This window comes from Coturnix japonica, chromosome 2 (genome assembly GCF_001577835.2).
Source record: "Coturnix japonica isolate 7356 chromosome 2, Coturnix japonica 2.1, whole genome shotgun sequence".
Taxonomy (NCBI): Eukaryota; Metazoa; Chordata; class Aves; order Galliformes; family Phasianidae; genus Coturnix; species Coturnix japonica.
In genome coordinates this window covers 51,216,054-51,243,952 of record NC_029517.1, presented here as the reverse complement: position 1 = coordinate 51,243,952, position 27,899 = coordinate 51,216,054, and the positions used below count along the sequence as shown (strand labels likewise).

General features: G+C 40.5%; 1 protein-coding gene across 1 annotated transcript in view; it reads right to left on the bottom strand.

The window, feature by feature from the left end:
• Nucleotides 1-23,993, bottom strand: part of ADCY2 (adenylate cyclase 2) — a 197,750-nt gene extending 173,757 nt beyond the window's left edge. The window contains 2 exon segments of the mRNA XM_015854447.2: nt 7,433-7,630; nt 23,626-23,993. Coding sequence (XP_015709933.1) covers nt 7,433-7,630; nt 23,626-23,850 — 423 coding nt within the window. The 5' untranslated portion in view covers nt 23,851-23,993.
• Nucleotides 23,994-27,899: the final 3,906 nt, after the last annotated feature.

The window sequence follows — 27,899 nt, the reverse complement described above, 5'->3', positions numbered from 1 at the left end:
AGAGCTCAGTCCAAAGTGTCATGCCAAAAAAATCCAATCCTGATGTCAGAAACTGCAAAATTTCTTAGTAGAAAACAATTTCAGTTAAAGGAAAAGGCTTTCCTTCATGGCTATTCTAAAGGATGCTTAGCTAAGAAACTGTGGGTAACGTCTATAAAGGTTCTCAGATAGTTCCATCATACAAGTATTAGCTAATTACTATGTAATATAAAATTATTGAAATATTTATTTTCCCATGTCAAATCAATTAGTAGGCATATAAGAACTCTTATGATTGTCTTGAATTATTAATTTCTCCTTGTAATATGTTGTTTGTTTTTCTCCCATCAGCAATCATCAGAACAATATGATATTTGAAATTTCCAATTACTTATTTTAAGAATTCTAAGAATCATTAACAGATTTATTGATAAGCATCCTCATCATAGAGGGGAAAGCGTGCCACAATCAATTCTGCATATTTATCTGAGACATAAGTTTTTATTGTACTACTTTGGAGCTACATTAATATTTTCCTTAGCAAAATTGATCCACATGACTTCCATAGCAAAAAACACAACACATACAAACTATGTAATAATCTTGACAAAAATCTGCCATCAGTTCAGCCTTCATACTTAATTTTATGATTTGAGATGGAAAAATCACTACAGGAAATGAAGTAAAGAAAAATAAACTAGCAGAAAGCTAAGGATTTCAAAAGGTTCTTATAAAGGTATAGGAGACATTCAGCCTCTTCATGTTCGTATTACATCAAACCTTAATCATATGATCTAAAATAATTTCCTGATCAGAAATACTGCTAAGTTATTATACCCTGATACATACATATTTTTTAAGACTACTGGTTCCTTCTCCAGAAGGATATAAAACATTTAAACAAAAAATAAAATAAAATAAAAAAGCCATAAGCTGAGAAAATCTCTCTCTTTACTTTTGCTATGCATTTTAGATGCAAAATAAGTCTCCATTTAGACTAGTTCAGTAGACCCCAGGATGTAAGTAATGTATAGGCACAAGGGACTAAAAGGATGCTCATGGATCATTTAAATCCATTCCTCTGCTAGCAAATACATCAAATGACTCTTAAATAAGGGCAGCGTTACACTATAAAATCAATTCATTATTTCAGTCCTTGCTATTCTGCCTGGAAAGCCACTCCACAAACTCAGAGGCCTACCAGCATTATCTGTAGATGTATCATCTGTAGATGGCAGTCACATCACTCTCAGCCTTCTTCTGTTCTCCTCCTCCTCTACAGCTGTCAAATTTCCCTCACAAAATGGGCTCTCTCCATTCTCCTGATGAGAACTTGCCACATGTGCTCCAACTTCAATTTATCCCTTTGAATGTAGATGACCAGAAATGTGCATGGTGACCAAGGCACCAGTGAAACCTCATCTGATCTGGATCCATTAACTGATTCTGCTACTCCAGTGATGCAGTGACTATTTCACACACCTCCTCTTCATTATGATTTTCCTGCTCATTTTCTACTGATGATCTCTTGGCCCACAGCTGAATTTTCTGCTGTTAGTTCCCAAATGCAGGCCTACCTAGTACTTCATATTATTAAATTTAATCTAGTTGCTATTACTTCAGTCTTCAAGGTCATGCTGTTCTTGCCCTATAACATCCCACTCTTTTACAGTACTAGGACTCTTAACTGTACCATCAACAATCGTCATTATAGCAGAGACATTCTGTTGCCCCATAACTGGTAGAAAACACTAATAAAGGCAATTATTCCTTGGAGAGCTACCCAAGAAATTGAACCAGCAATCTTCCTCAGGCCTGATACTCACTGAAGTCACCCCAGCTGCCATCTCTCTTTGTCTATATTTACAATTACTTTAAAAACTCCCATCTCCTCCAGTTTTGTTTCTTTTCTATTTGGCACCACAGCAGATGTTTTTCTTTAAATTAAAAAAAAAAAAAAAAAAGCAGCTTTTCCTATTTAAATCAGTTTTCTTTCCCTGAACAGCTATCAGAACACATTGCCATCACATACCAAAGGTTAACAATGGCACATTAGCTATGCTAACAGGGTCTTCAAAGGCTCTACACACTATTTTGTTATATTAATCTACTACATTACTGATTTTAATGACAAGCTGCAAGCTGGCAGGTTTCTAGTAGCTCAGCTTTTTCCTGTCTTACAGATATAGTCACACCTGAATTTGATAAACACATTAGCCTGCAACTTTGTATGCCTTAAAAAATAATAATAACAAGATAAAAATCATCTATTCCTCTCCTTCACCTAACATGATCACAAAAAAAAATAGCTTGCACTTGTGGATTCTGGGTTTCTTCATTTTCTCCCACACCTGCTCCTGGAGCACATTATCAGCTGCAGCACAGTTCTTCATCCTTTGAACCAAGCCACCTGGTAAAGGTCTTGGTGATCACCCACACTGTAAGGTACCAAACTATACCTCCTTCAAGATCCAGTTCCTTGCCTAGGATTCCTGATGGTCTAATTCTCCTTGAACTTGAAAAAAAAGGTAAGTCCCCTTCATACCCCAGATCCTGAGATTTCTGCATGGTTCACAATAACTCATCCATTCTTTCCTGTGCTGCAGGAATTTCCCTGGCATCCATCCTGATCTCCTTCTCAAACATCTAACTGTTTTGGCACCACTTAACTGCATATCTTAACAGTAATTTACATCAGGGTTAACTTTAGACAATGCAAGTCCCAAGCAAGATGTGGAAATGAGACCCTGGACAATTCTGTAAGAAATCCTTTATTTTCTATAAACCCATCCAGCTTGCCAAAAACAGCTGTCTTCCAAGAGCTCAGACCACCCCCCCCACATGCTCCTCTCCAGTTCCACATCCTTGAATTTGCTCACCTCCAAACATAAATCTAAGTTTCCTCAGAAATGCAGAACCCATGTTGCCTCAGGTGCCCCCAGACAAACTGCAGCCCCTCAGCTTAATAAGGAAGCTAATTACCACGACAGTCCACAGAAGATCAGCTGTGCAGGCTTCTATCCTTCAGCACACAACAGACTTACATGCTCAGATGCCAAGAAAGTATGGAAAAAAAAATAAGAATAATAGATACTGAAAAACTGGCCTAGACTTCATACATGAGTGTTGCTCCAAGGCTGGAATCCAACCACCCTACAACAACTCCTCCTGCATAACATCATTCCATAACAGTAATTCCTGTGAGGAGAGGATGAGGACATTGGACTGTCCAGCCTAGAGAAGAGTAGACTGAAAGCCAGTCTCATAGCTGCTTAAGTAGGGAAACAAAGAAGTGTACCAGACTCTGCTCCTGGTCACCAGTACCAGGATGCGTGGGAATGGTGCAAATCTGAGCCAGGGAGCATCAGGCTGGAAATCAGTAAGAATTCTGTAATCATGATGGAAGAGGGTCAAATACTGGAACAGGCTTCCTAGAGAGATGGCAGGTGCCCCATGTCTGTTTAAGAGACCTTTGAACAATGTCCTTATTAATATGCTTTAACTTTTGCTAAGCCCTGATGTGGTCAGGCCATTGAACTAAATGATCTCTGTAGGTCCCTTCCAATTGAACTGTTCAATTCTCTCTTAATTCAACAAAGAAGTTCTTTAGATTCAGCTCAAAAACTAACATTAGAATAAAATAGCCAAGCACATTCTAAACACGGGGCTACATGGATAATTTCTTTTTTGTAAATCAGAAGTGTCAAATCCCGCTTGAAGTAATTTGAAGTAATTTCTGTGCTGTAACTGAATATAGACAAGGAGGATCACATCTGGTGCCTAAGCTGTGCAAATGCATTTATAACTAGAGTTGAATACCAAAATCCAGCAATGATAGAATTCATTAGACCAGTATAATGCTGTATAATTACTCTCTTTTTTCTTTTTTTAAAATCATCCACTGTGTGCCTGAAGAGCTCATCTTACCCCTTGATATATTTACACACATCCTGTATTAAAGGCTGAGGAAGTATTAGATGTGTCAAAGGATGACATGGAATGGAAAGGCAACTATTGTACAATAATTGTACCATCAGGGAATCAAAGGAAACAAAACTATATACTCATTCCCTGGCATATATTTTACAGATGGATACTGGACTTACATTTGTTAGAAAGCTGAAACTTCCTGTCAGTAAGGAAAAATCCTAATATTACAAAACCACCTTCCTCCAACAAGCACTGTTTCCTCAGCTTGCCCAATAAGTGTTTTCAGCTTTCCACCCCACACATCACCCACTGACTTTGGCACAGATCTTTCTAAACATCTCCTCACAGAAGCCAGCACCATGCACTATCACTCACACCTCAGATTTGGAAAGACCCACCAGCAGACAACTGCTATCTCTCAGGCACTACATTACTTCCTTTGCTTTTTTCCTGTCCATCACAGGGAAGTGCCTTGTGCCTCCTGCCAGACCTCTCATACAGACATTTTCTAATCTCAAACAGTCCTGCCTTCCTCCCTTGTAAGTCAGTCTCACACATATAGGCCCTATCAAAACATCCCAGTTCCCTGAGCCACCAGGGCAACATGAGAGAACTGCCACACTCTGTAGTGACAGTTTGTCAGATAAGAAGGGCATTTACCACCACTACTCTAATTTTTCCATGGAGAGCTTTCCACATAAATGATGCTCTCCAACTCCTTTCCAATGCACCTGGCTTGTCTTCACCATCCATAAAGAGGAGGGGAGCTTGGACTAACTGAGTAGTTAAGCTATCTGGAAGATTAATAATGCAAACAATACTGCAGTTTGTCTCCTCTGGTGGATGGGTTTGTTGATGCCCATGAAGCTGGATGCCAGCTCCAGCCTTTGGCTAAGTCTCAGCAGGCGATTATAGGGCCAGCACAGGGCTTGCAGACAGGCCAAAGGGATAAAGCAAGAGCCTGCAGCCGCCTGCACCCCATTCTCAACACAGCCAGATCCACACACCCAATAATGGCTTTCTCTCCAAAGCTGTAGCTGTGGCTGAACAAGAGATGAGGAAATGCAGACAGATAAAAGCAGTCCGCAGGGACAACAAAAGCAAGCTGAAACCAATTATGATTTGCACTTATTTCATATCAGCCCACAGGACTAACACAAAAAACACCAGCACTGACCAGCCCGCTTCATTTTCAATTCTCCATTTTTCATGGAAGTTATTTGAGCTATGTGCCTGCAGGCACAGAGGGAGCTGCTCCACATTAAATATATATTGAATTCATAACAAAAATACTCTCTCTGAAGTGGTGCTTTTATTGTAAACAAAAGCTGCAAAAGTTCACACCTGAGGTTCCTCCAACAACAGAAAAAATTAGCATTTAGCACATAAAAACAGCCGAAAGGAATATAAAAATCATCAAGCCACAACCTAAAGGATGCAGCGGTGTCTTTCAAAGGGAAAAGTTTTGTACGCAAGTGAAAGAAAAACACATTCTTTCTCTAAACGACGGTATGGGGTAAATTTATCTTTCAACTGTTTACCGGTACAATTAAGAAATTCCATCTTTTTTTACAAGATCGGGATTTGGAAGATATGAAGGATGTGCTGGAAAGAGTATTTTTACACCCTGCTAGACAAACTTAGCTTGTAGTTTGAAAAAAAATAAAAACTGAAAGCACTTTAGTGCATGAACTGGTTTTTTTTAAGTTAGCATTTTGATCATTTCCCAATTAGTTATTGTGACAAGGATATATCTGAAACAGAATTAATTTAAGTTTGATATCAATTTCTTTTCTTTCACAAGAAGCATAGAGTAACAAGAAAGAGACCCTAATGAACAAAGCAAAAAGTGTTTTAATTTCACAAAACGTAAACCTTAAAGAAAGAATCTGTCAGTCACCTTTGAGGAAGGATTTTTTTCAGATTTGCTTTCATGTATAATTACAGGGGAGAACAACTATTATTGAGCCACGTATGCTTGATGCAAAGCAATCAAAACACCAACACTGTAGGACTGCACAGCAGTACTACCGGCTGCTTTCCCTCCCCCCCCATCAAAACTGGGATTAGCCTACTCTGTATGATGTCAAGCTCCCAGAGAGATTTCCATATTTCTGTAGTCTGTCTTAACTGACACCAGATAAAAACATACCTACAGCCATCACCAAAACAGCACCCCAAGGAAAAAAAAAAAAAAAAGTATTCTAAGGCAACAACTTCTCGAAGTGGTTAAGGACTGCTGTACCCCAGTCCTTCTCCTGCCAGATGATGAACACACAAGCACGTTCCATTTAAGCCAGATATGGGCAGTGGGGTCAGAGCTATTTGGAAGAGCCCTGTCCACTAGGTGAGACAGCTGCTTGCTTTCAAATATCCTGTTCCCAAGAACCTCTTGCACACCAACCAAGGAGCAGATCAAAGCATCTGATTCCTTGTGCACTGGCAAACTGCTCAAGGACCATGTCTTTCCCAAGAGCTCTGCAGCCCTTCCTGCTGCGGATGGCTGACCCAGTCACCATGATGTTACGAAAATGCCTACGGTTCCCTAAGAAATAAGCACAGTAGAACAAACCACCTTAGCAGACTAAAGAAAACAACAGGACTGCAATAGCAGAATCCATTTTAAACATCTTTCACGCCACATACTATTAAAAATATGGCTAAGTACATATCTCTATCTAAGCCTGAAAGCTTTAAATACTTTTGTATGACGTCTCACAGCTGGCAATAAATAAATGAGTCAGCAAAGTTAAGACCAAGTGAAATACCTACCCTTGATATCACAAAGATACAGGGACACCCATGGTGAAATGGGCATCTAGAAAAAAAAGTATTACACTTTTAAGTGTGGCCTGGTTTGATAGTTCCAAATACTTACTGAGAAAAAACAGCAAGAAAGAAAAAAACAACAGGAAAGCAGAGTCATGGATAATTAATATCTGAAACTTCCAAGAAAATAACAATACAGAAGTCAGTCACAGAGGTGAGGGCTCCAAAACTAATATTATCAACATACATCAGCAATTTAAATCATTTGAATCAAGGATGTTATAGGAACAAGTTGCATACTTAAAGTTCAATATTTGCATAAGTCTTTGCGCATTTCAAACAGAAAATCAGAGAAATTGATTCAAGATAAAGACCCAGAAGGCAGCACAGATAGAATATTGCAATTTAAATCTTATACTGAACTTGCACTCAACTCAGAATTTTCAGGGGATGTGTTTGTATATTTAAAGGTATTTTCCATCCTATAAGGAGATCTGCAGTATTTACTACATCAACAGCATTTCCATGTTGAAAAAATGCTTTTGTTTTCCAAAGTATAAAATATCAAAGCAAGACCCTTAAGGTACATACATCTTTTTTTTGCTTATGAAGTTGGTGCACGAAATCTTAGCACAGAAACACTTGGTCACAAAAACTTTTCATGAGATGTCCCACAGAAGTTAATGCTGACACTTTTGCAGGGTATGGCTCTTGAAAATCCAGGCAGTAAAAATAAAATTAATAACAATCTTACCTGGTCCCAAGGACAGATGATTCCTCCAAAACACATAAAGAGATATCCCATGGCAACAAGACATACCCAGACCACCAGCGAAAATATACGGAGCAGCTTCTTAAAGACAGGCTCTAAGCAGACAAGGATAAATATAGCAAAAAAAATTGCTAGAGCTGTTGGAACAGTTATTAAAAATGCCACGTGGTCTTCAATTTCCTGGAAACAAAGGAAAATGAAAAGGAAGTTAAAAACTGATGTACTTAAAGGTCAGACAAGAATAAGATACTCTTAACTGATGCTGCACAGATATTTCAGAAAGACATGAGAATACGAATCAAATGTCAAGTGATATGAATCAAAACAGGATTTCCGTCAATGTAGGAAGCTGCAATTTGGATTAACTTCACAAATAACCATTAACCACCCTAATACTTCTTTTGTTAAATTGAGATATATATTAGTTGAAGTAGACTAAAAAAACTCACACAGCAGTAATGTGGTAGGCGTGAAGGAATAAGTGAATTAAAAGACAAGGCAAACCCAATCTGCAGAAAGCAGTACAAGCTTTTCTGCTCCTGAATTCACAAGATCTCTGCAGCCAGTATGGTTTGCAGGTTAAATTGAAGAATGCACCTCCCAAATGGACTATGCCATCCCTAAGTCCATTAGAGTATAATTTTTTTGACAGAGATATCTATCAGTGTGATCAGGTACTATCTATCTTGCTTCCATTTGAAGCATTCAGTTGGATGAATGGGTTACAGATTACATGCACCATCTTTTTCCTAGCAAGTGCTTACTTTGAAATGTGCAGGTAACATGCAGAGTAATGGCTGGAACATACCTCAAAGAGAGATTTGGAATAAATCTAAATTTATTTACAGAACCTGTATAAAAGTTACTACACTAACATGTTTAAATCATCTAGTGATAGAAGCATTAAAAAAGTATTTATTACTGTATTTGTTCAAAAGTATCCCTGATTGAAGTACAACAGCTCTATATCAAAGGTGCTGTTCATTCAGGCAGGCAGCTTTTAGTTCTAGCAGCAATTTTTCCACAAAAAAAGGACTGCAAAAGCAGGCCCCAAATGCTATCGCTGCAGCAGTATAACAACCTCCACAAGGCACACTGTATGCAGGAATGCTTTACCTCCATTTCTCCCATTGGTGAAATCATGGGGACAATCTGAAAGCACCTATTTGATCATTTTTCAACACTGATGCAATTATTTTCCTCCAGTTTTATGATGTTTCTCTCTTTTTCTTCATAAAAGACAAACTACGCAACCCGGTGTCTGTAAGAGACACGTGCTGTAGCATTTTTTCATGTTCTTCCCCTATTGTTCGTGACTTTATCACGCATGCTCCGCACACTTCTATGCTTGTCAACTGCTTCCAGCATGCTCACCTGCTGCCACAAGCATGCCCACACCTCTGGCCAGCACCACACCAAGCAGGAGCCACGAGCTCAGGCATACATATAACCAAACCTCGAGCACCAGACTCTGGACTTTGACAGGACAGGAGCTGATCGACTTTCTGCCAAGCTCATTAGCTGATACACCATATGGCCCATGCCATTAGCTGTCAGCCATATGGCTTCTAGAGCAGAGTGACAAACTCCCCGGCTGCTGGAAACCAGTGGAAACACAGCTATGAGAGCCTCCCTCTGATCAGGCAGGGCAGACTGAGGGTAATCTTTTCTGTACCCTCAGCTATCACCACAAAGCCAAAGAGAAAGACAGTAGCACTTTTCAGAACTAACACTTGCCTTTCTCATCCTTAAAACAACACATTTAAGCTACCTTTTCTTCTTTTGTTTACGACTCCATAATAAATGGGGTTTTGTTCATCCCCACCCCTGAAGCATGTTTCAGTGAACATCATGATCAATTTCAGTCCAGACTGCATCAAAAGCATTTAATTAAATTGCTTCCATTCTGCACTTCCAGGTGGGATTGCAAAGCTCCTGCTACACACTGAGAAGTGAGACCCCTCCCCAGGGACAGGACAACGTCACTCCTTTCCTCCCTTATGGGTGGGACATTACAGCATTGTCTGTCATACAGTGAAGGTTGCAGGCACAAAGAGGAACCCACATAATCCTGAAGAAAGACAAGATTCAGGAAACAGGGACTTAAATAATGTCAAATTTGATAACATCAAATTAATTGATTGTTACAGTGGTATTAATGAGCTACCACGAATTTGACAATATGCTTCTCCATTTCACTCATCCATGGGTACATACTGCTTTCTAGGATGATCTTACTTTATAACAAGTGAATAACATTCAGCTTCCAGTTTACAGCACACGTACACATACACAGTTATATATTTACATGCATATATTCTCTCATTAGATCAATCTATCAAAATTTTGTTCCAAATTACAAGCTAATCAGCCAAAATATTTATTTATTTATTTATTTTAGTGTACACAAACCTCAACACTTGGATGAGCCATTTGGATCACTAAATGTAAAATACATTCCTACTTTCCTTCCTTCACTGATTGCCTCTTGGAAAGTTTTGGTTTGGTTTAAATATATGCAGTTAAAAAATAAAAATAAAAAGATTCCAGTATATCAGTTTCTCATTGCATGTATATGAAAGCAGCCTCCCTGGCTTCAGTGGGACTTCACCAAACTGACCTGACTCCAAAGCCACAGCTTCCAAGAAGCCTAAGGTATTTACATCTCACTATACACATTTTTTATCTAAAGTAAAAGATAAATTTATGATAGAATGTAGTAAGCTGTAGGCAATTTAAGTATATGTATGAGGAAATAATTACCTGCAACTTTAACCCGTTCCAGAAAGCCTCAACACATACAGGAGACTTTTCCTAATACTGCCTGTAAAATACATGCTAGTTTTAGGCCAACAGAGGCAGGCTGCCTGACATGAAATTTTATTCTCAAAATTACTTTCAACAGTATTTTTCTATTACACTAAGGAAGTGAAACATTCAAAGAGGAGAACATTCAGAGCTTGGAACATCCCAATCAGTGTTTGCAATCATCAGTGTGTTTAGCAAGATGGAAGATGACAGTAGGTACAAGGACAATTCCCAACAATTAAATGTTCTGTTTCCCAAGGATGGAAAAAGAACCTTATACAAAACACTTTCCTTCTTTTTTATTACTACTCACAGAAACTAAAATATACCAGAGGTAATGGAATTAAAACTATCAGCATGACACTTTCAAACATAACGGTTAGGCCTACAGTACATGGATCTTGCCTGACAGCTCTATCTTTCTGAGCGTTTGCTATCTTGCTGCCTTTTAATCACTGAAGAAATATAAAAGTCTACAGTTAGAAATTGTTCTAACCCCCATAAGTATGTACAAGTAAGTATGTAAAAATATTGTTATCATCTCTAAAATCTGAAGAATCACTTCCACTAATCTTTCCAAAAGCTACAACCTTCTCTCATTCCTCATCCTGTTCCTTCCCTTTCCACATAACAGTGTTCCTTCCATTTAATTTTAAACAGCAGAGCTGCTGTAGAGCAATTCATTCTTTTATATAAGCCACACAGCTAGATAAAGTACCCTATAAAAATGAACAAACAAGCATTTACAATAACAGTCTCAGCATAAAATCCCCTCCCATCATCTCTCATTCTTTTGGCGCTTTTTCCTTTATTCTTGTCATCTAATGGAATTTGACACCAGTCTACACGCAGCAGACCCCTGCCGAGATCTGAAATACCACATGCTTAATCAGAATTAACTCAAGCCATTTACTATACTAAATCATTACTAAAATCACTTTTTGCTGAGATCAGTGAAATACTTCTAAATGAGAATATGTATTTTTTTAAAAGTGAGCAGTGTTCTTCAAACATCGAAGCTAAATAAGATTTCATATAAATACTGTAAAAAGTGTTGAGCATTTAAAAAAAAAAAAAAGAATTGGCCTGAAGGACCATTAGCTCACCCACCTTCTCAACAAAGTAGGACATCTTCATTTAATCAGGCTGACTGAAGGAATCTGTTCCGTTACCTCTGTAGCAAAAATTGGCAATTTTTTCCCCAAAAAATCTTTTCCAAGTCTTGTGAGAATGAGAACTACAATGATTTTCAGAAGATGTCATCACCTTTCTCTTCAAAGAAGTACACAGCATTTCAGTTCTCTAACACCTCAAGAAATAGTTCTCTCCAAAGATGAAGACACAAAAATCTTCTGGGTGCTTGTAACTTTTAACCCGTATTTTTCTATTTTAGTGAACTTGCTTACAGCCAACTGCAGCATGTCATATGCTGTGTCATTACTGAGAGACACCAGCGCTCCCAGCCAAGAAGCTGTACAGCTTCATTTAGAATCTCATCATTTAGGACAATTGAAAAGTTTTGACTGACCACCTCAGAAATTTTTTCCATCAATTTCATCACTTTGAAACCATCTTCACTCCAGAAACAATGATTTGCCTTTAAAGCCAGATGCCATTTCCAAGTCTGTGTGGTATTTTCCAGACCTACAAACTAAGAAAAACTCCTCTGCCTTTCACATCTACTTTTATCTTTCATAAATCAAAGCGTTGCTCATACTTCTTTCTTCCCCTCCTGGTTAGAAGCTTTCTCATGTGCCTTTATATTTTAGTTGATTAATCTCTTGTTGAGCTTTCTGCAGCATGTTCATGGACATTAGCAACAAATTAATTGAACTGTACTTTTTAATCAAACTGTCCTGACTTTTATGTTGACAAAGAGCTTGATTTTCACCAAGAGATTTCTCCCTCTGATTCAGCATTCCCTCTTTGACTTGGTAGATCAATGGTAACAACATCAGGCTCAACATCCAGTTTCTTCACAGAGATTATTGTCTTGAGAAATTCACTTCCCTATTAATGAGTCAGAAGCACAGTCTGCACTTGCTGTTAGCAGACAGTGATGTTTGACTACTCGCCTGCCAGCAATGAGAACAGCAATCTGCACATCACATGCACAGTGAAATTTAGATTGTCATTACAGCTTCTAAACTGCTGCACACACGTATATGTAACCTGCAGGAAACAGTTCTGGATTCATGACCATATTCTAGATCACTTTCTATTTATTAGTAATTCTGGGACATCATCAGTATAACAATTCATTCAAATCCCTCAAGTGATGCTTTGACCACCTTGAATATTTCCTCAAACTTCCAAATAGTGAACTGTGTGCTATAAAATCCCCCGATATGAGAAGCTCGGTATTTTGCATCAATGTAACAATACTCGTGAAATGAACAAGAAGTATTCTTTGTTTTTACACCATCTGTCCCAGTAAGGACAATAACTGTGATAATAAAATGACCAACCACTTAGGTCCTGGGAACACCCCTGTGATCACCTGTGTTATTGACTACAGTATCAAGTGCTTTTGGCCAGTGGGTTCTTAGTGAGTTTAGCCACGTAGGGTTGCTGTTCACCTTTTCCCTTGCTCAGTACAAAGCAGCTAAACCCAATTTTTTCCTAGTTTGTCTGATAGGAACGAGAGAAGCTCATCTACTTCAGTGTGGTATCAATGATGATCAGAAACACAGAATCTAAATTACCAGAGATCACAGGCTTCTCTGCTTAACACAAAAACATCAGCCCTCCATATAACGAACAAAAATAGAGTGGAGTGGTTAGAAAGGGATAGTCAGAAATAAATTAAATAATACTCACCTGCACAGAGTCACAGGGAGAACTCCAAGAGGAGCAGTCTCCAGAAAGAAAGCCTTCCCAGGGGCAGTCAGCCCTTAAATGAGGTCTAGGAGAAGCAAAGTATTGGCCACTAGTGGAGAAAAACAACTGTAGTAGCTCTCTCATCAGTGCTTCTAAAAGAAATTAGGTTGACAAGCCTAGGTTCAATAAGCAGCTAAAAAAATTAATTTAAATGGCAATTTGAAGAACTCAAGGAATCTTGTAGGTAGCTAAATTTAACCTAAACCAGAAAAGAATGAGTTTTGCTGGCACTTCAAAGGTCATAGGAAATCATTCAAACTGAAGAGGTTACAAGGACACAGTACATTAGAAGTTTCTTCTCCAAAAGAGTGGTCAGGCACTGGAACAGGCTGCCCAGGTAGGTGGTTGAGTCACCATCCCTGGAGGCATTCAAGAAACATTTAGATGTTGTACTGAGGGAAACGGTTCAGTGGGGAAACGCTGGTGGTATGTGTGACGAGATGACCTCGGAGGTCCTTTCCAACCTTGGTGATTCTATGATTCTACATGATTTAAGACAAGCAATAACATAATGGAGACCTATAATTCCCAGTTACGGAGAAGGACAGAAGTTTATTAAACTTACACAAGAGAGAAATAGCAAAAAAAATCCGTAAGAGGCAGATTCTCTTTCTAAAGTTTGCAAAGAAATGAAACAACCATGTGAAAGTATACACATTTCTGTATAAACACTAAAAGCCTAAGAAAGACACAGAAGAAATAAAATGCCTGTTGTTAAACGGCATTATTTACATAACAGTCCTACTGAAAACTTGGTAGAAAAAAGACATTCAGTAGAATATTGCTGCTCCAGATAGAAAGTGTAAAGAAAAGACAGTAAGTCATACTCCAATGGGAAGTGAAGAAAGCTAAAATTCAATTAATAATCTAGGAGAATCAATAAATAACATTAAGTCCCTATGAATCCAAACAGTAGGCTGGACAGCAGAGGTTTATTGAAATATATCACCTAGAAGACTAATATCCAATCAGGATGGAAACTATATGACATTTTATAAATACTGAGGTAAAGACAGACTGCCAAGTAAGAAAACACAACAGGTAACAGCATACTCAGTAACTCTCAGCTAGACTGGCTAAGGATCACATCAGCAGACAGAAGCTATGACTGTTGTTTAGGTCTGGCTCATGGAAGAGGCGGAAAAACAAACATCAATAACAACAAGACATTCACACAAAGAAAGAGAAAGCACTCATCTGATCTCAAGAAGTAGGAAGAGCTGGGATCATAAAATGTTACTGTTGAGAAGCTGCCTTGTTACAGTGAAGAAGTGAAGAACAAACAATATCTGAACACAAAAGCTAAAAGGCAGAGCAAGAAGTTTACAGATTAAAATCTTCATAGGTGGCTATAAAAATCAGATGCTCAGACCAAAAGCCAATCATTTCCTCAAAATAACTTGAGAAAGATCAAAGCAAAGCCAGAAACACAATAATATAGGCCAATAAAAGAATCTGAGATATCATTTTTCACAGAGTGAAAATAAGTAGCAAGTTCATTTTAAACCTTAATCAGGAGTGGGAAGTCTGCTGAAAAGACACAAGCAAACAGATGATCCAGGTGTTAAAAAGAACGGAGAGATCAAACTGTAGCAGTTCTGTGTGCATCATGGGCTTGTCCTCATTGCAGAATACATCACACATCAAAGGGTCTGTCTCAAACTAAAGTGTTGAGTTTTACAGGCAAAAATAAATAAATAAATAAAAATTACAAACACAGAATAAAAGAAAAAAAAAAATCAGGCCAACTGGATTTATGGAAGAAAGAGCTGAAAACTGTACAAACGTACCCCTCACACAAAAGTGCCCAAGTATAATTCTGTATACATTATAACCAGCCCTTGGTTGACTGTTAACATTTTGAAACTGAGATATTTGGCACGTCTAATAGGAAGGCCCATGAAAACATCACTTCTGTGCTCACAAGCAGTTAAAAAACAACCCAAAGCCCAGAACGTTAGTAGAATAAACAAGTGAGAACATCATAATGCTATTCAGTGAATCCTGAATACCGCCAGCAGTTCTGGTCCTCCCACAGCCACCACTCCAAAATGAATACAAAAGAACTAAAAAGATATGTTTGCGAGGGTCAAAGCTGCAGCACAGTGGACAGATACTGGAATAATGTTTGCTTTCAATTTATCTTCTCTCTGCATGGAGCAAACATAGCTGTCCATTGAAACAGCTCTTATGATTTTTAAAGGTAGTGTCCATCCAGACCAACAAGGAGTGTCAACCACTTGTATGTAAATACATAGACAAAGAATACCAGAAGCCTAAGACCTCTCCTACATGGATTGGAATACAGAACAGACGCCTATCACGATCAGATACATAATTATTAGAAGCAGAGCCTGACACTTATGTATTTTATACAGATAAATATGTCCTGCACCCAAACCCAAAGGTAAGCAGCTTTTCCTCTTTATTATTTTTTTTTTCCAATTCTCTCTTATCACATTGGCAGTTTTCTCTCTTTTCACTGATTCATAATCTCTCATCCTGTTAACTACACCATAAGCAATCTGTCGGTGCTTACAACTTTTTATTTAATAAGCTGGGCTTCAAAGGGCCTCCAGGGGGGCCAGGGAACTTGAACTGGACCATCATGCCTTTCAGTCACCTTGCACCACCTCTATCTTCTCTGAGGCTAAGGATAATCAAAAGTTGCTTTCTACCCTAACTCATTTACTAGCCTGTGAAAAACAAGACACAATTACTGGTGGCTGCAGCCTGTGCTTATAAAATTGGCCTACACAATGACTCCGGCAAGCACAGAAGATAAGCCACATCCCAGAGAGTAATGACAGTTAATTATGTTTTACTCCCTCAAGTGTACCTCACAGAAGAGAGCTGAGGCAATAAGCAGCAAAGTGAGTAAAAGTTTGTATTTTCATGAAAGCAATTATTTCTGGCTCTAGGGCTAATTGGTGTCTATGCACATCACTCAGACTTTTCTTAAAGTAAGTGTAGTGATCAACATATCTTCCTTGCATGCTTTATTTCTGCACGTATTGATTCTGAATTCATCTCCAAAAAAGTGGCTTAATAACTTAGTTTCTTTAGATCTTTTGAGACGTTCTCGAAACCCTTAGTATCTTTACTATCAAAACAAACTTAAAGGAACTCTCCAATGCATACTGTTATTTATGCAAAATCCAAAAACATGGATAGGTGAAGGTGAATGTTTTTATACAAACGGTATGTTTTATAGTGAAATTTATTCACAATGTAACATAGTTGAAAGAGTTACACTGGCTGAATCTCTAGGGTAATACATTACTTCACGGGACTCAAAGACATGTTTCCCAGCTTAACTGTACTGTAGCACATACCGTAAGTGAAGTTATGCCCTTCCTCACATCCTTGTAGACCCACAGAACTTGGAAATTCTGGCATACTGGTTCACTTCTCTGAGCTATTCAGTAATGACAGCTGTATTTGGATAGTCACTGTCAAACTGAAGCTAAAGGGCAGCATGCCCTTCCCACTTTAGTCCCAAACTGGTAGCCTGAGAATCTGGACTTAATCGAGAATAAATGCCAAGATTGGAATTGTTTAAAACTAAGGATCACAGAATCTCAACCATGAAGCATATGAGTTTCAACACAAGAGAAAACAGTGCATATTTTCAGGTTTGTTTAATAAAGAAAAAGGTAGGCTTAGGCTTATTTCTCTGTTGGGTCTTTTAAAACACATTTTGCAAGAATATTCCACAGCTTTTACATATCAGCATTAAAAGGTCACATGAAAAATAGTTTTAATATTGAGAAGTCACACAACTGTCATTGTGTAATTACTTTTCAAACTTTTCCAAAGGTTGGGCAATTACTTCCTAAACACGGCTATCTTTATGACAGAAAAAGTTCTTAAAGTTTACTCCCCACTCTCTCATATGCCTGTCAAACCCTGAAAGTTGAACCAGGAGCCGTTGCTCCAGCACTTCAGAGCACACCTCCTGGATCAAACAAACCTTAGAACTAGGACTACAGATGGTGGAAGGAGCAGATGCAGAGAGGCCAGATCTGAGGGCTGCTTCCTCTGCTTCTCTCAAATGCCTGCCTGGACTCACCAGAAACAGCGTATACATTATGCAAAGATCACTAAGAACAAGAGAGTTCTGGTTAGAGAAAAAGACTAAGTAAATGTTTTGATACAGGTTGGAGAAAGAGACAACAGGGAGGATAAGCGCAGATACTGCCTCATGCCCCTCCACAAAGACAGTTCAGTGGCCTCTTGACCCTTCAGAACAGTCTAAACAAAGTTTAGTGTCAGGGTATTATAAAAATAAAAACAAAACACCTGGAGCAGAAAATGTGTAGAGGTGTTCCTTTTAGGAGGATCAAGGGAGAATTTTCCAAGGAAAAAAAAGGTGAGGGAAAGGGGAACAGAATTCAGCTGACTCGCTGATTTCATGGTCCAGAACCCTAAAAACAAGTTTGATTAATTGACAGATTCCCCTATTAACATATCAATACGGCTTGAGCCGACTCAGTTCTTACTAAAATGTGTAGAAGCCATTGTTTCAGCAACTGGGATCACCACCAGGTTATTGCTGGGAATTGAGGCACAGAATGAAAGATTAAGGGTGCTCAGCTGCAGTTGTTCCCATGCCCAGCCACTCCAGAGATTTGCAGACAACTTCTACTTGTATTAAAAGTCCATGCTGCCATCAGCTTGAAGTGATGTTCCACACAACCTGGATGAATCCAGTGACTGCTATCATTATAGCAAGAAGTACTCTCATCCACAGCAGAAACATTGCAACTGGCATGTCTAGCTTATTTCTCTGAGAGACTTCATGACAGCTCCACCAAAGAAACTGATTTACTTTTCTGAGAGTTTTAGGACTCCTATAAACAAGTCAGATAGCTTCATCCATGACAAGGAACTTGAAAACAATTTTAAAAATGTTTAAGCAAGATAACCAGATATTCACTGGTTCATGGCAAATCCACCATGAAATTGCCATAGATGATTTGTGTATCAACACACCTGGCTCGATGCTGATAAAGACAGCAGAAAATCACCACCTAATTCCCACTGCACCTCAGTAAACAGCAGCTGTAGCCAGTTTATCTGCTGTCACTTGTGTCAGCTGCACTAATGATTAGGAGTTGTGGATCCATGGCTTGAGTCACAGCTGGTGACCTAAATCAGCTTTCCATTGATAGAGTATCCACAAAGCTTTCACCTGGTAAACTTACAGGTCAAGGCTCACTGTGGTGCCAGTGTAACCACACCCATATTTTTACCCAGCTCTTACTCAGCATTCAGGTTATTCAACATGAAGGATGACACAAAGCTAGGTGAAGAGAAGTTGCCACAGGTACCTCATTATCTGGATGGCTGGTTAGGGACTGGCAAATGAGACAAGCTTTTAGCAACATTAAAAGCAATCACAGATGTACTGGGAGTGTCATTAACAAATGAAACAAGTGCCCAGGCTGATATAGTACTGAGGAACTAAGCCAGACACAAAGCAAGGTAAATCTTGACTCAGACAGGAAGCAGCATCAACCTTTATGGGCCTGATTCAAGAGATAATACTGACTACAAAAGTCATACAAAGATATTATTGGAGAAAACAACTGGCAGGGAGGACAAATCATGAGTCTGCATCAGACAGCCAGCAGCGATACCTGGAAAAATATACTGTGATTTTATGATGCCTAAAGACAAGAAGAAAAAAAAAAAAAAAATGAAACATGGGATCCCCTCACAGAACAGTTCAACATATAGCAGACTTTCAAGCAGAACTGTAAGCTCACAGCTGGAATTATTGAAAGAGAAGACATCATAAATAACAAAATTTTTGCTTTGAGTTCTTCATCTTGATAGGGGCATTAGTAAGTCAGAACGAGCTTAAATTAAGACAAGATAGCATACCTTGTGGGCACAACAAGCACACAAACAGTCTCCCTTCAGCTTGATCTTCAACTCATGTGGATTTTGCTCCTTCATTACCTTTTCTGTGCCTTAGTTTCCTTTTTCATAGGAATGGATACGCTGGGGTTTGAAAGCAGTATAGCAGATGCTTTGGCTCACTTTTAGTCTGCAAGAATTCCAAGCCTTGTGTATTCTTGGATTTGGAGAAGACCGTTGTTGCTCTTGAACCAAATGTGCTGTAAATTATACAGGGCTGATCCTAAAAGATTTCCTGAAATTTGCATTACAAATGAACCTACAACACAGCTGCATTACTCTATACAATTAGTTATAACAAAGCACTTCATTAACAGGGATATAACATCACCACAGCACCACTGCGATGACCTGTTGGTGTGGAGGAATGAATTTGTAGATCCAAAGTACTAACAAGGACATTACCAGAATCGTGCAGCAAATGTCCATCTGCAGACACCCTCATCACTTGAGACACTGTGATGAGAATGAACATGTCTCTCCTTTCTGCTATTTTAAGCTGTGTTTTCCACATGGACTTGAAGACTTTTTCCCCTTTATTTTAGGATGAAATTCTGATTGCGGCAATCTGGAAGAGTTCTAGGTTCAGCTGATTGGCCAGATTTTGCCAAAAGTACAAGGATTTCTTTTAGGCTCATCACAGGAAGGGAGGATTTGTTGTCATTCTAATCATGGGCCCAAAAAAGGCACTCGCCTGAGATGTTCACAGGATTCTTCTGTGCCTCTTCTTTCTGTGCAACTGGTTTGGAAGACAGGTAATAACTCCACCTCAGAGACAACAATTAAGCAGCTAACAATAAGTGACTTTATAGTGCTTAAAATGAGGGAATGCATCCCAGTGTCACACCGTGGAAGTACTGTTTGCTCAACACATGCTCCACTTGACCACTGGTATCTTCCATCTCCACAGCACATCAACAACAACATCTTAAGAGCTTCACAGAGTCACCTGTAGCAGCAAGAATTCTTAAGGCAGATAAGGGTACAGACCTACTGAGGTCATGCTTGCAGTGTTTCAGCAAAGACCACTGACCAGACTGAAAGAGATATGTATCTCACAGTAGATTGGTGGTCCTTGAATTTTGGGAAAGCGGAAATAAAGTCTTGACAGACTTGGGTCTCACTGAACCTAAACCACAAGGTCCTTAGCAGAGCTAAGTGATTCACATACCATGGGACTGTTTTTACTGAAGACTATATCTTCAGCAGAGTACAGTCTTTATGTCTAGAAAATATATAATACATACATGAACTACATATGTGAAAGATACAGCATTCTAATAAACTGTACAATTTGGGCATCAACCCTGTTTTCAGTCAGAGTTTTGTTTAACTGCATAAGAAACAAAACATCACAGCAGCAGATATTTCATATATGCTGATATTTTACATTAGGTGTTATCAAAAATATTAGTCAGTTTAATCTTTTTTTTTCTATAAATTGCAGGTATCGTAGATCTGTTTTGACCAGAGACATAGCTGTTCTAGATACCACTAAAAATGGTGAGATGTTTTTAGTACTAAAAAGGGAGAGGGAGGAAAATAATGAGTTTGCCCTACACATTATATTATTAAAAGAGCAAGACAATAACCAGACAGAAAATGAACATGACGTCTGGCATTTCTAAGCACTGGAAGGCATTCACAGATTTGGGAAAACAATTTACTCTCTATCGATTAAAGCAGCTAAACATGGAAGCCTGATTTCATTTTGCCAGATTTCCATTCACGCCAGGTACCGAGAAATGCTGAGGATACTCTGACACAGGGAATTCAAAGGCTGATACGATCATTACATTATGCAAAGCTCCACGCTTTGAATGGTCATCTTACAGGTAGACTCTGGGAGTCTCGTATCGAGTGTATGAGGAGATAGAGTGCTTAATCCCAAAGGTCAAAATCACATTATTTTCCTGAAACAAACAAAACCAAAAATCTCCCAAGAAACCAGTCTCAGCAGCAACAGCAGTCACGCTGCCTGAAAGAAAAGTAATCTCATTTCCAGGCACGCTTTGTAAGTAATCTTGTTTACTGTAATTTTGCAACAGCTTTTATAAATTTTTCATCTGAAACCGGGAAGACTACAGCTGGTATTCTGGCAGGTTGAAAGAGCTGAATAAGTGGGATGCCTCCCAGTGTGGTTGGCTCTGTTTGGAAGTAGTTAAGCAGACACTATTTATTTATTTATTTAGGTGAGGAGGAAACAAAGTCAGATGTCACTGTGATCTATTTTAACAACTGAATTAAAAATGGAGTGGAAGGAAAACCTCTCACTTCCATTGGGCTCATCTTCTCATAAGAAAGCCTAGAACATAAAACTGGTTCATCTTTCATGTATATCCACTTCTTCCTAACAACGTCCGAACCCACGTTTTGCATCCTAAGCTGTGTTTTGAAATAAAAGTGAGAAACATGAATCAAGTGTTGCAGTGAGTCACTTGGGAATTTTGTTTCCACAACAGGCTTAAGTAATTTTCAGCAAAATCTCCATTGCTTTGTACGAAATCTAAAGGAAACAACTGTTGAGAAAGATTTCCTTTAGCTTCAAATGCACGGCACAGACCTTCACAGAACTATTCCCTCTCACTTCCATTGTGCCTCCTTTACAGAAGTAAATATTCTGTCAAAGCAATTGCATACATGCATACAAATATGTGCAAAATAAAGACAAGGATAGCAGCATTGGCTCTCCAAGCTCAGATGCTTGTAAACTGCTTGACACTTGCATATTATCAGGCACAAAAACTTCAACCAGGGTTCCACAGCTGTACAAAAAGAGAGTTCTTCAGCCACATGCAGGAAAAACAGAACTAAAACCTTCAGAAATATTTTCAATCCCAAATGCAACTAGAGCTCGACTATAATAAAAAGCTTTTAGGTGAACAACTGGGCAGGCCTCCAAGAGATTTTGCCCAACATCCTGCGGCTGAAAGTCAGCACAGACAAGCTCTCTCTGCGCCTAAAGTCACTCTCATCCACTGAATGGAAACTTTAAGGACCAACCCCACCTCTCACTCCACTCACCCTCTCAGTCGTGAGCCACAGGAAGATAAAGACTCAGGAAAAAGGTACTAAAAGCACTTTTTTTTTCCTTTTCCGGTATGTCTGGAATTCCAAATGCAGACTGAACTATAAAATTCACTCTTTCTGTAGCACTGCGCGTGGCAAGATGCAGTCAGCTCTTCGTTTTGTTTCCATAACTTTCAGTTAGTCCTCTGAACCAGTGTCATGCCAGCGCTGTTACTATGAATGACTTACTTTGAGAAATGGAATTATGAAAAAACAGCAGGAGTAACTTGTGACAACAAGCTGCAGGTTGTGTCATGACCAAAAAAGATGAAACTCAGTGCTAAGAGCTGTCAAACCCAAGTTTTGCTGCCTTGGCTGAAGGTAGCACTGCATACCTCTCACATCTGCCCATGCCTCAGCCTGGACGCGCTCCCACTGACATCGCTGGTCCCTCCAGCCCTGATGCACAAGTCCCCAGGTCAATGCACTTTAATTAAACACTGTTTAATTTGCATTTGGGTACACAGAGCTCCACAGCTAAAACATCTAAGCACAAAGCAACTGAATAAGGAGACACCACCGTTATTACTGGCTTCACCTGAGCTGTTTTACACCTGTTCTGCACTTAGTTGGAATAGCATTTATAAAAGAAAGCAATGAAAACATCAAGACAAATACCTGGAGGAAATAAGTCGACAGTTAACTCTAAGTGTAGCAAGTCCTACAACCACTTTCTTCAGATTGCATGACAAAAGTTAGGTCACAACGAGCAGGAAAGCGGGGCTTTCCAACCTTGTGATTCTATGATTCTATGATTCTCTGTCTGTTCAAGCAGTATTATGTGTAATGCCTCTAGGAGAGGCAGCGGGCTGTACCTGACCTACTTGTCCTCGCTCCTACAGACCGTTAGCTATATTCAACAAACATCAAGCTCCCCAGAAGACCTAAATTGGAATAAGAAAAGACAAAACCCGAGACCCCTCAAATCTCCCTTCGCTACTTCCGAAGCTTACGGCCGTGCAAGCAGCCCCTAAATCACTACCGGCAGCAAAACTCCGTGAGGAGCAAGAATGTTACTGCCCTCTGCAGCCTCGCTCGGCACAAGGGCAGAGCGGCCCGACTCGCAGGGCGAGATCCGCGATGCCGGCAGTCAGCGGCTCCCCGAGCAGGGAAAGCAGCGAGCCCCGAAAGCTCCCTCGAGAAAATGGGTCAAACGCCGGATAACTGTATCAATGCGAGGAGGGTCTTAAGAAAAGAACGGGCAGCTGCCCGCTTGCCGTCCAAACGTGACTACCCCTATTTTGGGGAGAAAATTTAAACCCCGCCAACAAAAGCAGAAGGTCAGCTGGCCGCTCTGCCAGCTGGAAGGAAGCAGAACCAGCGAATTAAGCGAATTAAACTCGGAGCGCCCGCCGCTCCCTCCAGCTCCCTTCGCCTCCAGCCCCGCCCGCGCGCAGCGGGCGCCCAACTTTGCCCGGGGGGTCCCCGCTGCCGCCGTCAACTTCGCCCCGCAGCGGCTCCGCGCTCCGTCCCGTTCCCGGCACGTCTCTTACCAGCCCGGAGGCGAAGAAGACGGCGAGCAGGGCCAGGCAGGCGCCCATCACGATGAGGAGTAGGAAGACGATGAGCGGGTGCTGCTGGCTCATGCAATAGTAGGACTCGTAGAGCCAGTCCCGGGAGCGGGACTGCTCGCCGCCCGCCCCGCAGCCTCCCGCCTGCTCTGCCCGCTCCAGCAGGTAACGGCGTCTCCTCCTCCCCATCATCGCTTCTCGCCACATCGGAGAACCCGCGCAACTCCCTCAGCGCCGCCGCTGCTGCAGGCAGCCGGGGAGGAGAACGGGGCGCGCTCCCGTGCGGGAGGCGGAGAGGAGGAGCCGCGGCGGCATGGTGCGGCGGGCGGGAGGGCGGCCGCGGCCCCGCGCTGCCGGCCCGGGGCTGGGCACCGCCGGGAAGCGCCTCCCCGCGCACATGCCGCGCCCGCTGCTCCGGGCAGGGGGGGAGAGGCGCGCTGCCCATGTGTTCCCTCAGCGTGATGGGAGATGTGCGGGGAAGGATGTCTGATGTGGTTCCTACCGGCCGAGGTGTGTTCCACGAGATCCCTTTCCACGAGGATGAATGTTTGGTTTAAAGCCGTACCTCGATTTTTGTCAAAATTCGATGTTGAAGCAACAAGATACTTTTTCCCCGCCTTTAAGTGTGGCCCCTTGCCCTGTTCTGAAGGACTTGGTTACTCCTAACAAAGAAAGCACTCAGAACAAACTGCAGTATCGTCCCCAAAGTTTCCTGTCCATCGTGCATAGCGTTTACCAGCTAAAGTTTGGTGCTCACACAGAAGCAGTTCTCTTTCCCCAACCCAACTGACACCTCTAACCACAACACAAATCATCACAGAGCAGCTTGAGTTCAAAGAAACCTCAAAGCCCACCCAGCCCCATCCCATGGACAGGGCTGCCCCCCAGCAGCTCAGCTGCCCAGTGCCCCATATAACCTGGCCCCATGTGCCTCCAGGGATGGGGCACCACAGCTTCTATGGGCAGCTGTGCCAGCGCCTCACTGCCTTCTGAATGAGAAATTCTCCTCTTTTTTTAAAACCTCCCACGGGATACAATCCTGCCTCAGCTCGACAGTGAGAGGAAGACACCACTGTGACAGGGACATTGCTGGGACCCAGTGCCACTAGCGTGGCTCCTGGTGACAGAAGTAAAAGCCAACAGCAAGACGGACACGGAGCGATATAACACAACTGAAAGTGTAAAACAGGCTGTTATCAGTGGTCATAGATGAGAGATTTAGAGCCAACCATGAGCTAACCATGGCTGATGCCAAGCCAGGTAGGAGAGAAGGAAGGTAGCTAGAATGGTTAGGGACTGAAATTTCTCCATTAAGACCTGATGCTACCTTCCCCCTCTGGCATGTTCACATCTTCACGTGGAATAAGCTGTACATCAAGTAGCTTTGTAAGAAAACAGAGAAATCTATGTTATATAAAGCTCTTAGACCCTGTCAAGACACTTCCTAGTCTCCTGGGGTTTGAGACAAGGATGAGGTCTGACCTTCCTTGTCCCATTCCCTCCAGCTGCTGGAAGGCAGAAGAGTGAAAGTAGAGGAGCTCTGTTCTGTGATGCATGGCTGGGCAGCAGGAACAGCTGAGGAAGAAGTAGAAAGAAGTTCCAACTGCGCCCACTGTATTGGGAAAGAGAGGGGGAACGATTCTCAAGAGCAGCAGTGATAAGATTGAAGGATGAACATAAATTTATGTGGGGAGAACATTCTGGCAGAATTAATTGCCGGGAAGGAGTTAGTAGAGGTGGGTGTGAGAATTTTTGCAACATGAAAAAGCTTTACTTGCAGTCACTTCAGAAATTGTGCGAGTTGGCCACCCTCACTGTTCACATTACACACATCTAGTGGGATAAGCAAGGGGAGGTTAAAAAATATGTACCAAAAGACAAACCAAAATCACAACATAAAACTTCTTTTAAAAGCAGAGCACAATATTTGGGATTTGGAGGCTTCTGAGTGTCAGTCTCTCACGGGTGGGAAGACCAATATATTACACATGCTTCTTTTAAATACAAGAATAATTACATGATTTTGCACGGACTCACAAAAGTGTAAAAAAATCAGAATGGGAAAAATAAAACATTTTCTATTTTCCATGTGAAAAGTACTTGAAGCTTACACAATATGCTCATGCAAATGACGGTACTGCTTGTCTTTCTTCCTCAAGCTGATTCTGCTCTGGTAGCTTTCCACTACTTTCTACCTCTCTGAACTTGAACAGAAAAAGCCTTTCCAAGGATTTGATAATGATGATGATGTCATTTGTCTGTTTTGGTGTTTCTTTCTTTGTAATGTCTGGTTATTAATATCTCATGCCTGTAACAACTAATTTCTCATTATATTAGTCTCATGCAGTTTCTTAGGAAATAAACTTATAATTCCACAGCAAAAAAAACTTAATTAACCCAAAGGTTTCCTAGTGGTATCTTGTTCCTTTTCAGAAAAATAAGCTCAGCATAAATCAGTCTCAGATTCTGAAAGACTCGACGTCAGGTGCTTCAACAGCTGCACTAGATGAAGCACTGAGTTACTTTTTATTCGACTTTGTCTTCTGTTCCACCTGATGGACCCACTCACCTACTTTCCCTCCCTGCACTTGAAACCGGCATCTTTCAGTTCATTCTTCAAACTCCAGCTGGGATCACACACATTAATATCTAGAACTCCTAGTAATCCTTAGCGCATATCTATAGTTAAAGAAACAGGTTCTGCATACGAATACCATGTTGGTATGTAATTAAAGACTGCAGCATTCTGTACATCAGCAGTGTAATTAAAAATGTCATAGTACCTAAATCCACACAGAAGTTGACCTTCTAATTTGAATGCTCTACTGTTTAAATTGCATATTAACTTTTTTATTTCAGGTTGCATTTAATTAAATGAACGTCATTACAGTCAAATGATAATTCTGACATTGTTGAAGTTGAAATGCCATATGTTTTTAAAGACCAATTTCCCTAGGTAGCCTACCGTCTGCATACTTACCAGGCTCTAACTGAAAGTAGATGTGCCTCAGGGAAAACGAAGGTGCAGTGAATTTACGTCCAGGGTTAAAGAGCAAATGACTTTCAGAAAATAACTGAAGTGCAATATTGCACAGTATTTCCCCTTATTTCTCCAAAAGAGTAAAATAACAAACCTAGTTCATAGCATTGTCAATCAATTGACATAATAAACAAATTGACAAATAAACAATTGACATATAAACTATCCACTGTGTATTTATTGGGTCTTCAGCAACATTGAAGATTTTACTTTTTGACCATCTGGTGTCAAAGCATTTGCTGTATCCCTCTGTAAAAGCAGAGCAACACAGAACAAAATTTTGAGGGCCACAGCTGCTTGTCTAAGCAAACACATGTCAGAGGCAGTACTCTTTACAGCAGCAGATTATCCTAGATAGCTTCCACCTAGACTATCTCCAGAACTCCCTTCTAGCCCCAGCTACATTGTGACTGCAACATTGCATCTTGTTACCAGAGTCAAGGGATCCGTGAAAGGTCCTAGGCAGAGAGCAAAATAGGAACATGAGATGCAGGAGACACTTTTGTTCCCTGCATATCTCTCTTTGCCTCCAAGGCTCAGTTAAAACTTTGTAAACCTGCATCACTCCCATCCTTCATTTTCCCATCCCTATTGTTTTCTCCTACATGGGACACTGGATTACCTTACAAGAGGCCCTGACAACAGGACAGCACATGGAACTTGGCCACCTGTGCTTCCACAAGTTGTCTGTGGCAGCATGGCCAAAGACAGGTCAACAAGCCTTGCTTCACCCTGGGAACACCAGCCTTTGAGCCATCCCTGCAATGACAATTGTGCCTCAGTACATCTGGGTTGTCCACAGCTCTAGGCTTAAACTTGGTGCAAGGATCCTGGCTTTCCTTATGACCTTGAAACTGAGGAATATCAAATCAGCGCTGGACCTGACAACATTAATTTTCCATCAAGGGTACACAATTTTTTCTTACTGATTAATATTGAAGACTTCTATTTTTTACTGGATTTTTCTTCTCAATTGATGTTATTGAGTTTGGTTGTTAGGACTTGCTCTTCCTAGCATTATAACATCAGCTGTGTTTTATTCCTCAAAAAACGATGTCAGAATTTGCTACGGAAATATGTTTGATTTCACACATCTGGAACTTGATGAAACTTCATTTTTATAAAGATAAATAATGCTTTGAGTTTTTCAACACTGTTGTGAATTACATTCTGGCTGATCTGTAATTCCCTGTCTACTTTTAGTTTTCTCCTTCCT